The sequence below is a fragment of the Temnothorax curvispinosus genome, unplaced genomic scaffold, assembly GCF_003070985.1.
Source record: "Temnothorax curvispinosus isolate PA1 unplaced genomic scaffold, ASM307098v1 QBEX01013360.1, whole genome shotgun sequence".
Lineage (NCBI taxonomy): Eukaryota > Metazoa > Arthropoda > Insecta > Hymenoptera > Formicidae > Temnothorax > Temnothorax curvispinosus.
Genome location: NW_020223140.1, coordinates 1 through 12,224, shown reverse-complemented (window position 1 = coordinate 12,224; position 12,224 = coordinate 1). Strand labels below are relative to the sequence as shown.

Here is a 12,224-nt window from a genome sequence, read left to right as displayed (position 1 = left end):
ATTGAAATTTTAGCTTTCTAACGTCTCTAATAATGATCTGTTTTTTTCAATCCTTCATCAATTTTTATATTTACTATGTTTTTGATTGAAATAATTTTTATTGTATTTTTCTGAATTAAGCCGAGAATTTTATGATTTCATCCTCATAAACATTCACATAAAATATTCACAACGCGTACAAATTGTATTTGATATATATATATATATATATATATATATATATATATATATATTTACAATATCAAATAAGTATAAAAATGCCAACGTTTATATTATATTAATGTATAATATAATGTACAAATATATTCTAAGAATATAAACATTGTATGTTTATTGTTAAATGTATATATAAATCTTTTTGTACTTTTCTATTATCTTGTAGCTTATAAGAATACACATAAGCTACATAAAAATACTTCAATATAAAAATAATTTTTATGATACAATTCAATTCCGACATACGGTTATTTAATTGCTCTTTTGTTTAGCTTCATCAAACAGAGCGCGCGATATAATCAGCCTTTGAATCTGTGCAGTACCTTCATATATCTGATAAATTTTGGCATCTCGCATAAGCTTTTCCACTGGATATTCGGAATTGAAACCCGCACCACCGAAAACCTATAAAAAAATTGACATGTACGATAAATTGTAAGAAAAATGTGTACTTGAAGAATAAAATGTTTTTTTACTAATCGTATATAGCTTAATAGAAAAATCATTTGTTAATTTGTTAATTATTGTATTGCACATCACCTGTACAGCGTCTGTAGCACATTTATTAGCTACATCAGCACCATAACATTTTGCAATACTGGCGAGTGTTGTAGCATTCGGTAATTCTTTATCAGCAGCCCAAGCTGCTTTCATCCATGCTAGTCTAGAAGTCTCAACACCAATAGCCATATCAGCTAACATGAAAGCTATTGCTTGATGTTCTGCTATCGGTCTACCAAACGTTTTACGTTCTAATGCATATTTCGTTGCTTCGTCCAGAGCTCTCTGAGCTAAACCAGTTGACGCTGCTGCAACCTGTAATATAAATGTGAAGATCCGTATAAATCTTACACTAAACTTATTCAGCATCTAATAGATAGATCTAATGGATAGAAACATAACCGGAGAACGTGTCCTAGTAAAAGTTTTCATAGCTATCTTAAAACCTTGCCCTTCTCCAAGCAATACATTCTCTTCGGGAACACAAACATCTTCAAATGTTATCATTCGTGTGTCGCTTGCTCTTTGTCCCATATTAATCTCCTTAAGACATGAAAAGATGGTTAGTAGTGTTAGTACAGATCAGTAAAAATTCAAAATAACATTTAATAGGATGATGACAAAAAACTGTCAAGAATTACCTTACGACCGAGAGTTAAGCCTTCACTATCGCGTTCCACAATAAAGCCTGTAAAAGCTTTATTAGCCGGGGCCTTTGGATCTGGATTTGTTCTCGCCAGAACAAAATACCTACATATTATAAGAAATTATATTAAAAATACAAAATAATACTCTTCAGAAGTTCATACTATATATTGCAGTATGTTAACATACCAGTTGGCAACACCACCATTTGTAATCCACATCTTAGTGCCGTTAAGTATCCACTCTTTTCCTTTCTTCTCAGCTTTAGTTTTAATACCTGCTACATCAGAGCCTGCACTAGGTTCAGTAACACAATATGCCTATAAATAATATCTCATTTATATAACATTAATTTTAGATAATATATAAGTTTAATTTCAAATTTACCGCAACATGTGGCTCTTCTAAAAGTCTCCCAAGATATTTATTTTGCTGTTCTTTTGTTCCAGCTACGATAACTGGAGTTTGCTGTAAATAAAAAAAGAATTTTTATAAATATAGATATAATAGTTATTACATTATAGTTATTACATTAAATAAATTAATTAAAATATATAATCTCAAAAAAATTAATTAGATCGAAAAAAAATTAATATTTAATTTGCTGAAAGAACTATCGTTAGAATTTTATGTCATATACGAGCGAGAGACTGTTCGTGATAAAACTTACTCCAAGACCTGTGCCTTCTATTGCAGTTGCTATCCCCGTGCAACCATAAGCCAATTCTTCCGCAACCAAGCATGCATCAAAAATACTCGCTTCCATACCACCTAGAATAAGTTATAATTATTATCAATCTCTTTTATTTTTGCATCAACAATATTCTAGCAATATATTATAATATTAGTTTGTATATAAGATACGTATAATAATAAAATTCTAATACACTGCATAAATCAAGCATACCGCAATGTTGTGGAATGTGTTTATTTAGAAGACCAATACTCCATGCCTTTTTAATAATGTCCCATGGATATTTCCCAGTTCTATCATACTCTGCAGCTACTGGGATAATTTCTTCCTTGGTAAACTTCCGCGCTAGTTCTTGCATCTCTTTCTGAGTATCAGATAGTTCTAAAATAATGCAATGAGATGATAATAATTGTTTTTAACATGAGATAATATGTGTAATATGCAAATATGCGTAAAATTTCAGTGTTTTGCACATAACTGTAAAAATATTTTCATGTTACGATATTTACGATACTTAGTCAAACATAGAGTTACGGAAAAATATGGATATAACTCGAAGACATTTTTCCAGCAACACCAAGTAACATGCGATATGACACGTGTGCTATATTGCATTTACATTGTTGAGTAGGAAATTGCATGTAAGTTGCATGTTACATATTTTCTGGGTTATTAAATTAAATATGATACATATTATTATAAAATTGACTACGTTTACACGGCCCGATTTACGCTGAAGTTATAACTACTGACGTTAAATGTTGTGTAAACGCTCTTTTACAACGAAGTTATTACATTGATGTAGTGACTTCGTCGTAAAAGAGCGTTTACATGGCATTTAACGTTAGTAGTTGATAGTTATAATATTGATGTTATAACTTCAGCGTAAATCGGGTTGTATAAACGTAGTCATTATTTGTAACTATAACTCTTATTTTTATTTGATATATAAAAATAAATATTTTTATATGTAATAACAAAGCTCCTTGCAAAAATTGAACTTAGTACGAGATTTATATTTTCAATCATTGATGTAAAAAAATCTATTTAAGATACATGTATATACCATTTTTTTACAGATCTATAAAAAATTTTTTCAAGTATGAGAAAACTTTTCATAGTAATAATAGATATATGTCAATAAAAAATGCATAGTGTTAAAAAAGTGGTACCAAATTTTAGAAGTATGTAGTAGGGGAGACCGGGGCGAGTTGGTACAATTTCTTTTAAAGATTTTTTTACACGTAACTAATAAATGGAATACAAGCCGTAAAAGAATTTTTCAATAGTCGCATGCTTATACAATACAAAAATTATTTTTTTAACTAAATAGTATAATTTTATTGCACCAATAATAATTATAAGGTGACGACATTTGCAACAATCAGCCTCATATACGGGTTAAGTTGTTACAGTACTGGATTAAGTTGTGAAAGATCCAGTTTTCAAAGTATAATATATTTAATAAAGAGAAATAACAACATGTAACAATATGTGTTATATTACATTTACATTGTTGAGTGCAAAATTATAATATAGATATAATGTAACTAATGTTCTGTATTGACTGGTTCTGATACGTAATAAGAGACGTTAACAATGAAATCTTACATAAGATTAAAATATCTGCCGCTGTTATGCCGAGGTTATGAGTTAACTCGACGGAGCTGGTCGAAATTGTAAGTAGAAAGCTGTAACAATCTACCTCGTCACAACCAGCCCCGACCTACCATATTTAGATTTTTTGATTATTGTTTAAACAAAAAAATGTTTTAAGAACTTAACATAACTGGACGTTATTACTTACGTTTAAAGTAAAGATTTTAAAGACACAATTAGAATTATGATATAATGGCCAGATTTATAAATATAACATTTAATATATTACTGATTTATGTTATTTTCGGCTATACAAAACTAAAAATATTTTTTGTTTGTGAAAATACGATACTCAGCTAAAATAACTACTTGAAACTTGAAACATTATCGCAATGTTTTTGCGGAAATACTATATTTTTTATGCAGTATTATTTTTTGTCACTTTTATAATAATTACCGTGCACCAACTTACCCCATATACCAACTAGCCTCAGTCTCCCCTACTCATGAAAACAAATCGAAAAGTCTTACAATTAGTAAGCCATTACTCAAAAAATTAATTTCCGAGTTATAAAGCATTTTTTACAGCAGATATTTGATATGCTCTTCGTTCATTTCAACAAACAATCTGGCACATTTTCTCATTGAAGATCGAATATGTTCAAAAATTCCAGGTTTATTTCATATTTAACATACCGAGAGTAATAATAAATTTTAAAAAATTGTAAGTTTTATTTCAGAGTGAAATAGGTGGGAAAATTTGCAAAAAACCCATTTAGCTTAAAACAAGAAAAAGGAAAAAGGAAATTTATTCAGAGATAATAGGCAAAAAATGCTTAGGCAAGCGGCATTTAATTTTCATAGGAATATCATCAATGTTATAATTGCCAATACATCAGCTAATCAGCGGATTAGTATTCATGCTTATGAGCATTAGTAAGTTGTCGAGCAATTACTTCATCAATGTATTCAATTTTAGCATTGGAATGTAGTTTGAAATATAGGAATGTCATATGGCATGCCGAGAATTAGGTGTAAGAATTTATTTTGTGATTTGCAAACCCTTTAAATGAGAACGTGTTACCACTGAACACACACGAGCAGCATAAATTGATACAAGTTGTGCAGTTCCGTCATTTATATATCGTTCTTACCACCGTTCGTCATATTTTAAATACGAGAAACGGATCCTATTGGATGCCATCTCTATCGGATGACCCGACACTTACATATAACCAGTAAATATTTTAATATAATAATACAATTAGGATGACGCGTGGCTCAGGGGTTTCGCGAATGATTATTAGTGACACCAAGTTCTGTGGTTCGAGTCCGAGTCCAGCCTTCGTACAATATATGGCTCGATAAGAGGCTTTTCCTGCAACCTACATAGAGATGTTAAAAGCACGCTAAATACTCTTATAAAACAATATAATAATGTATAATTTATATATACAGATATTTATGAAAAGTTAATTTTGTAATACAAAGTAATGTAACAACTGTTGACATTCTTATATTTTTCAATTATCTTACAAAAAATTTATTTTAAAAAATGACTTAAAAATCTTGATATAATATTATAACGTCATTAAGACGTCATAAAATAACGTTTTAAATTCGATATTATTTGGTCATTAAAACGTCATAAAATAACGTTTTAAATTCGATATTATTTGGTCATCTAACATCATTGGACCAGTAATGACCAGTTTTTGACGTCGTTTTGACATAGGTATGCTACCTGGGACAATGTATACCTACTCGTGAAACGAACAGATAATACATCGAATGCTTTATAACACGGAAATAAATGGTTTTTGGAGTAATGTTTATTAAGACTTTTCGATTTGTTTTCGAGTACTACATACTCCTAAAATTTGGTACAACATTTTTCAACCTGTATATTTTATTCAACACTAGCTGGTTATCCGGGCTTCGCCCGGGAGTCGTTTTTCTTCAAACGACTTCATTTGTGTTTTAATATCCTTAAGCGAAAAAAATTCCTTTATCAGGCAATGGCTGATAAAATTTAGTCCACTAACGAATGAGTAGTTAAGCAAACATACATACACACCAATCCACAAAAATGCTATAAATTAAAAAATATCACTTTTTTATCGACTGAAGTTCAATTCCGTCGTATACAATTTTTTAAGATTCACTTGATTATTTCCCAAAAAATTTGAAAAATTTCGTAACCGATTTCCAAAAAAATCGGTAACGAAAAACTATACACTCTATAACACTCCCCGGAAAATTCTACCCCTATTTTATATACTTTTGGTAAAAATTCAGTCAAATAGTTTAAGAGTGTATAAAGAACAGACATACAGACATTCTTTTATATACATATATATATATATATAGATAGAAATGTGTACTACACATTTAAATTTATCTTACTAAAGAAATTAAATAACTTTGCATAAACTTGTTTACAAAAGGATGAACAAACAATGCGAAACAGTAATCAAATAACGAAATTATACTTTTCTGTTTCCTGATGTATTTAATTCAATTTATTTTACTTATTCGAAATGTGTTTATTTATAATCGTAGTTACATAAGTGAATATTTCTACAAATATATATATATATATATATATATATATATATTTGCACGGATCTCTGTCATCTCTTTAAGATCGTATTTAATTTTTAATTATTTGTCTAAATACTCAGATAGCTAAACCTGCGCGGACAGATTATGAGCAGAGCCTAATAAAATTTTGATGTCAGAAAGGTAACAAAATTTCATACAAAAGCTGCTCTATTAGAAATGTTGTCAAACTATTGTCAGAAATGCGATAGAACCTTCTCGCATTGCCTGTCAATAGGCTCTGTCTGCACGGTTTCTGCTGCCAATGTGTTGTCTGATTATGTTAGCAGACTCTGCTGACAGAACATAAGCTGAGCGCAGATACAATTGATGTTACTCTGCTGATATATTTTCATTAAATCTGTTACTAATCTGTCGATATACTGCTATTATTTTGCTTACTGGGTAACTTCATATACAGCCACTGACAAAATTATTAGGCATCCTTTTTTTTCTTCTCAATATCTTGAAACTGAATGAGCGTATAGCTTTTTGTTGTTTTCATCCTATTGGCCTTGTGAATAAATAGTTCAAACAATTGAGGCACAAAGTATTATCTCTTTTAGGGGAACAGCAATACTATTCAGAAAACTGTTCACTTCGTATTTCGATTTTGATTAATACGGGCACAATTATTTCCATTTCACAAAGCAATTACTAGATTTTTTGTCTGTTCACTGCTTCACAGACAAAAAAGCCTAGGACAAAAACAATACTTATATAAATAGAAAGCTCACTCATTCCAAGATATTCAGAAGAAACAAGGGTGCCTAATAATTTTGTGTCTATAGCTATATATAGGCTGCATTCGAGGAGCGCGCTATTAGCGCTATTGCATCATTCTGTCTTTATCGCTCATCAGATGTAAAACAAGGATAGAATAAGCAAATAGCGCTAATAGCGCGCTCCCCGAATCCAGCCATACTCTCTACATATATATTTGCTAAGATACTATAAATATACTAACCAAAAGTAAGTCCTGGAGCAGATTCCGTAGCTGCTGAAAAGGATCGCATCACTTTTAGATACATTGTTGGGTTAAATACCTGAAAGAAATTAATTTCAAGATATATGTGTCAACACACGAATAATTAACTCGAATCATTACACTACGTCAGTTATTATTTTCCAATTATGAATAGAAGATACAAGATGTACAAAATGTAAAAAAGTTCAATAAATCGTACAACGTGCGATTTCAATAGTCAAATGAATAAAGCGATTTTTTTGTCACTTACCTTCCTGAGCATCATTGTGTCAATGCTTTTTTAAAGTATTATTAAAACGGAATTGAAAAACGGTAATACGTCCGTCTGTTGTTTTTACTTTACGGCGATGTGGCAGGAATCGATGACAGTGCGAAAACTGTCAAGAAATAATATCAAGATAAAGAGTAGGGATGTTTGTTTCGAGTTTATACAGGTTTAAAGTACAAAGTCCAACAAGAGGAAGAGGAAAGGTTGGGACAAATGGATCATCGAATCCAGGCCGAAATGACGAAATTAAGTAGACTTCTTCTTCTTCTTCTTCTTCTTTTTATTTGGCATCCGATTCCTGAGACGGACTCGATACGGCTATACGAAAGCAGACAAAAGCGAATACAAATTTTTTTTCTTCTCAAAGTAAAAAAGTATCGATTGTATGTATGTATCTTTTGGTCATAGACCTTATAGCATAGACTAAGGAAGACATAGGCCGGTATTCATAGTCGGTTCTTATATTTAAGAAGTACAATCTTAAAATGTTATTAACCAATCACAGAGCCGTATTAGCATCTTATACTAGGTCTACAATGGATGTCGTAACTGTCGTAAGTCATGAGTCGTAAGAAATTGAGCAATCATTAGTTGATTATTCTCCTCAAATTCGACTGTGATTGGTCAATTTCTTACGACTAACGACTTACGACAGTTTTATGACACCCATTAGCCGCGTTCAGCAGACACAACTGTTGAGTTCGTCTTATCAACACTCTACGTTGATTAGTTGGTTCTAAAAGTAAGAGCCAATCACGTTCGACTGCTACTTAGCGGTTTGGTCTGCTAAACGTGCCCATTGTAGACCGGCCCTTAGGGAGCCCTAAGGGCCGGTCTACAATCAGTCGTATGTTGGAGTCGGATGTCGGAATGCAACCGATGGTCCAATGAGAAAAATTTGGTTTTGAAAAAGAAATTATCTCATTGGATCATCGGCTGCGTTCCGACATCTGACTCCGACATACGACTGATTGTAGGCCGGTATTCATAGTCTTTAAGATCGTCTTAAGTAATGTCTTAAGACGCTAATACGGCTCTGTGATTGGTTCATAACATCTTAAAATTGAACTTAAGACGGTCTTAAATAACTATGAATACCGGCCGTAGAACCCATCGACATATTATAGTATGGACTGCGCACAGGTATAGAAAAATATGACCGGCGACTGACACCGGTGGAAGAAAAGAGATAGCGACTAGTAGAGGTCAACTCTACCGGACACTTTTTGAAGGCTTTCATATAGGAATCGCGTAGTCCATACTATATGTCGATGGTAGAACCGGCCTAAGCGCGTAATATTATTTAATATTAAATAATATTTTAACCACGGTTAGCTTAACCGATGGTTAAAGTTAGCAGGGTAGATTCATTTCTATTGGTCAATCCTGCTAACTTTAACCGTCGGTTAAGGGGTAAAGCCACTCTAGAATTTTCAAAAAATCGATTTTTTTTGTTAAACGATGCTTTAAGGTCTTAGAAATAAGGTACACTTGGTTTCAAAGCTCGGAAAAATCTCTATTATCTCTTTTTCGTAATCCGTCTGCCGCCGCGCGTTCACATCTGTGAATGGTGAAACTGAAACTTTAAACGCGTTTTTCTCGAAATCGCTTTTTTAAAGTCGGGCGGAATCAGAACTCGAACACCTTTTATCCGATTGACTTGAAATTTTGAGTGAAACTTTACAATAACATTATCTTTAGAAGTACCTAAGGATTTTGCGATAAGTTGAACAAAACTTTTTTTATAAACAATTTTGTGCGACATTTTTTAGCAAAAAATGAAGCACTTTTTTCCAACATGCACCATTCTTACAAAAAATGATATGTCACAATTCCTCTAGGTACTTCTATAGAAAAACTTATATATTTTTCAAAAATCTTTGAATTTTTGTTCCAGCTCAAAAATTATAGGAGCTTCGATTCCGCCCGTTAGACGCCTTCCGCAAAAAGGCACTTTGGAGCAATGGCTCTGGTGCCGCCATTTTGGCAATAAATAATTAATAAATTTTTTTTATATTTTAATATATAGATAATAAATAAAATTAAACCGATTTTTATTTATGATTATTGTATTTCTGAAAAAAATTATCAAAAATTGGCTTTTTTTGGGGACTCTAGAGTGGCGTTACCCCAAAGAATCTATAAAACGTTTAATTAACATATTTTAATTATCCACCAAAGTTCCATTAAACATCTATGGTTAATCTATACAACGTCTAAAAGAGATCTATCAATACGTCTAATGGAGGTCGAATGGAGGTGTGAAATGCGGAACTATATGGATGCCTAGTAGACGTCCATTGAAAGTTACATGGATGTCTAATGGAGGTTTTTAATCTGGCCATGATGGACGTCTAGTGGACGTCTATTAGAACTTTTTGTTCTGTGTGGTATATTTTTGGTGCCGATTTTTAACAATAAAATAAATCATTTTAGTGAAATATAGTATACCATTGTAAAGAGTGAACTCTTGGGTACAAAATTTATAGGCATTTTTGGTCTACGTCGCTTTGTTCAACCGGTATAGTAAAAACGTCAAAGGTCAAAAATCGAAATGTCAAAATTCCCCGGGGCGGAGTCGTCACTTCATTCTTGGACTGAATTTTAAATAAAAATACATAATTTTGATCATAAAAAATAATAGGATACACTTTATTTATTGTTTTTTAGTAGAAAAATGGAAAACGGAAATTAATTTCAAGAAAATCAATTTTCTTTTTTGCTATCAGTATCACTGAAACAGTTAAAGCATGTAAAAACAGAGTCTAACGAGCGCACGTACTCGTTGTGTGCCTTACGCCTGCACGAAATGCACTGTTTTTTATCAGCTCTGTTTTCTGTTATTTCTGAGCATACGCAGCACATATTATTTAGCTTTCTTGACTTCGTATTTCGCCCACTGCTCGTCGAAGGCTGCGGTTCTGACTCCGTTTTTCGTCCACTGCTCGTCAAAGGCTGCGGTTCTGATTGCGTGGCATTTTTTTTAAGCCGGCCTGTCTTTCTCGGCGTAGTGGTAATGGTCGATTTTGTCGTGTTTGGGTATGGATAATGTTCGATGTCGTTTGAGAAAGTCGGTTAGCCAGTCTTCACCGGCTATGTGAGCGGCTTCCCACGATGCTGGTATCTTCAGATTCATTTTTTTAGTGAAATCAAAGGCTAAACCACGAGTTTCTTTCGCAGATAACCCAAAGTACATGTCGTTGCAATGTACTAAGTATTCCACCAAAGTAGCTTCACTTTCAGAGCTCATAACCTGCAATTTAAAATTAAGACGTTGCATGAATATGAACTTGGCTGAGCAGAGTGCATGCTGCTAAACTCAAAAAATTAATTTATGTTATTCACCGTAAATCCTCCGTGATGTCATACGGCCACGTCATCCAAATGTGCTATATATCATCATTATCATCATTCTTTCTCAGCTAGTCGGTCACCGTAGATCTCGGGACGCCAAATTCTTTTGCGGCTACTTTTAAGGCTCCTGGTCCCTGAGCCGAGAACTTTGCGTTGACGGTGGCGACGTACCGTCGCGGCAGAAATAAGAACTCTCTCCAATGGAGAATTCTGTCCTTTGTGACATGTTGACAACCTATTTTGCGTTGCGTTATATTTCTTTATTATTCGCTCTGTACTTGTGCTATAACGTTTAACGTATTCGCGAAACTCGTGAAATTTAACGTATGGTAAGATTTGCAAGAAATACATATGCGGAAGGAACATTCTCCACTCCTTTCGAGTCGTCAAATGGCTTGTTTTTCTTCCGTATGTTTAGGCTTCGTTTTATGGCTGTTTGTTTATTGTCGAGGGAAAAGGATAGTATCCGTTAAATTTAGAAGTGTGCTGAAACGATCTATAGTAATTTTTTATTGAAATGTCTTTTTATTTCGGAAAATACCGCAACATAAAATAGGGTAATTTTTTGCCTCGATAGCAAGAAATTCAATATGGCCGCGGTGACTACCCAGAAGCTTTAACTTAATATTATCTTTATTTACGCAAGAACTGCCTTCTTAAGCTGCTCCTTGTCGACGGCAGCCGTTTTGCGATGGTATGTGCGTACCATTTTCCTGCAGTTGAGAAATACAATGACGCATTTGCAACGGAAAATAGAGTGAAACCACCGGGGCGAAAACGTCACAGTGACGAGTCCGCCCCGGTGGCTTGGCGACGACTTCGCCCTAAACCACTGATATATATACATGGATTGCCGATAGGCTCTTGGCGATGTACCCAATTCGGTTTTAACATGAATTTTTTTTATTAAGCGGTCTGATAGATCATGACATACTTTCTTTGTAAACTTTTTGAATTTTTGCAATATCTTCAAAATTGAAGAAAATACAGTACACGAAAGTGTGCTGTAACGTCATACTTTATATAAGAAATGACGTCATACCTTTTGAAGTTGCCGTCATCAAAGAAACTTTAGCAAACTATAACTTTCTCAAATTTAGGTTTTTTTTTAAATTCAAAAAGTATTAAAAATCGGCTTAGATTCTCTACATTAATTATGGATACCGCTTAATAAAAAAAATGTTAAAACCGAATTGAAGGTCCGCCATTTTACACGGCAAAAGTACCCGCATGCGTGGTGGACTGTGACTGTGTCGGGTGGGTGCGTACGGGTGCGCATAAGTGCGTAGGTGCATAAAAAACTTTATATTGAATAATTTTGAGAAATGGTGAGATGTTGCTTTTGCCAAAGCATCCAA

At 33.1% G+C, this 12,224-nt stretch overlaps 1 protein-coding gene across 2 annotated transcripts; it reads right to left on the bottom strand.

Moving 5' to 3' along the window:
- Positions 1-305: 305 nt before the first annotated feature.
- Positions 306-7,924, bottom strand: LOC112463492 (probable medium-chain specific acyl-CoA dehydrogenase, mitochondrial). 2 transcript variants are annotated; one of them, XM_025029913.1, is made up of 10 exons: positions 7,495-7,923; positions 7,224-7,302; positions 2,270-2,437; positions 2,033-2,133; positions 1,750-1,830; positions 1,552-1,682; positions 1,359-1,467; positions 1,120-1,260; positions 757-1,032; positions 306-621 (listed from the first exon to the last, which is right to left on the bottom strand). In XM_025029913.1, exons 1-10 carry the CDS (start codon positions 7,507-7,509, stop codon positions 469-471), a joined length of 1,254 nt encoding a protein of 417 aa, XP_024885681.1. In that variant the 5' UTR covers positions 7,510-7,923; the 3' UTR covers positions 306-468. The 2 variants fall into 2 exon arrangements, with proteins under 2 accessions (XP_024885681.1, XP_024885682.1); XM_025029914.1 differs by lacking the exon at positions 1,120-1,260 and having other exon boundaries at positions 7,495-7,924.
- Between the last annotated feature and the right edge of the window lie 4,300 nt (positions 7,925-12,224).

Coding starts and splice junctions, on each gene's coding strand:
- LOC112463492 (XM_025029913.1), bottom strand. Junction 1,033..1,119: donor TTACTAGGACACGTTCTCCG/GTTATGTTTCTA, acceptor TTTATATTACAG/GTTGCAGCAGCGTCAACTGG. Junction 622..756: donor GTGCTACAGACGCTGTACAG/GTGATGTGCAAT, acceptor ATTTTTTTATAG/GTTTTCGGTGGTGCGGGTTT.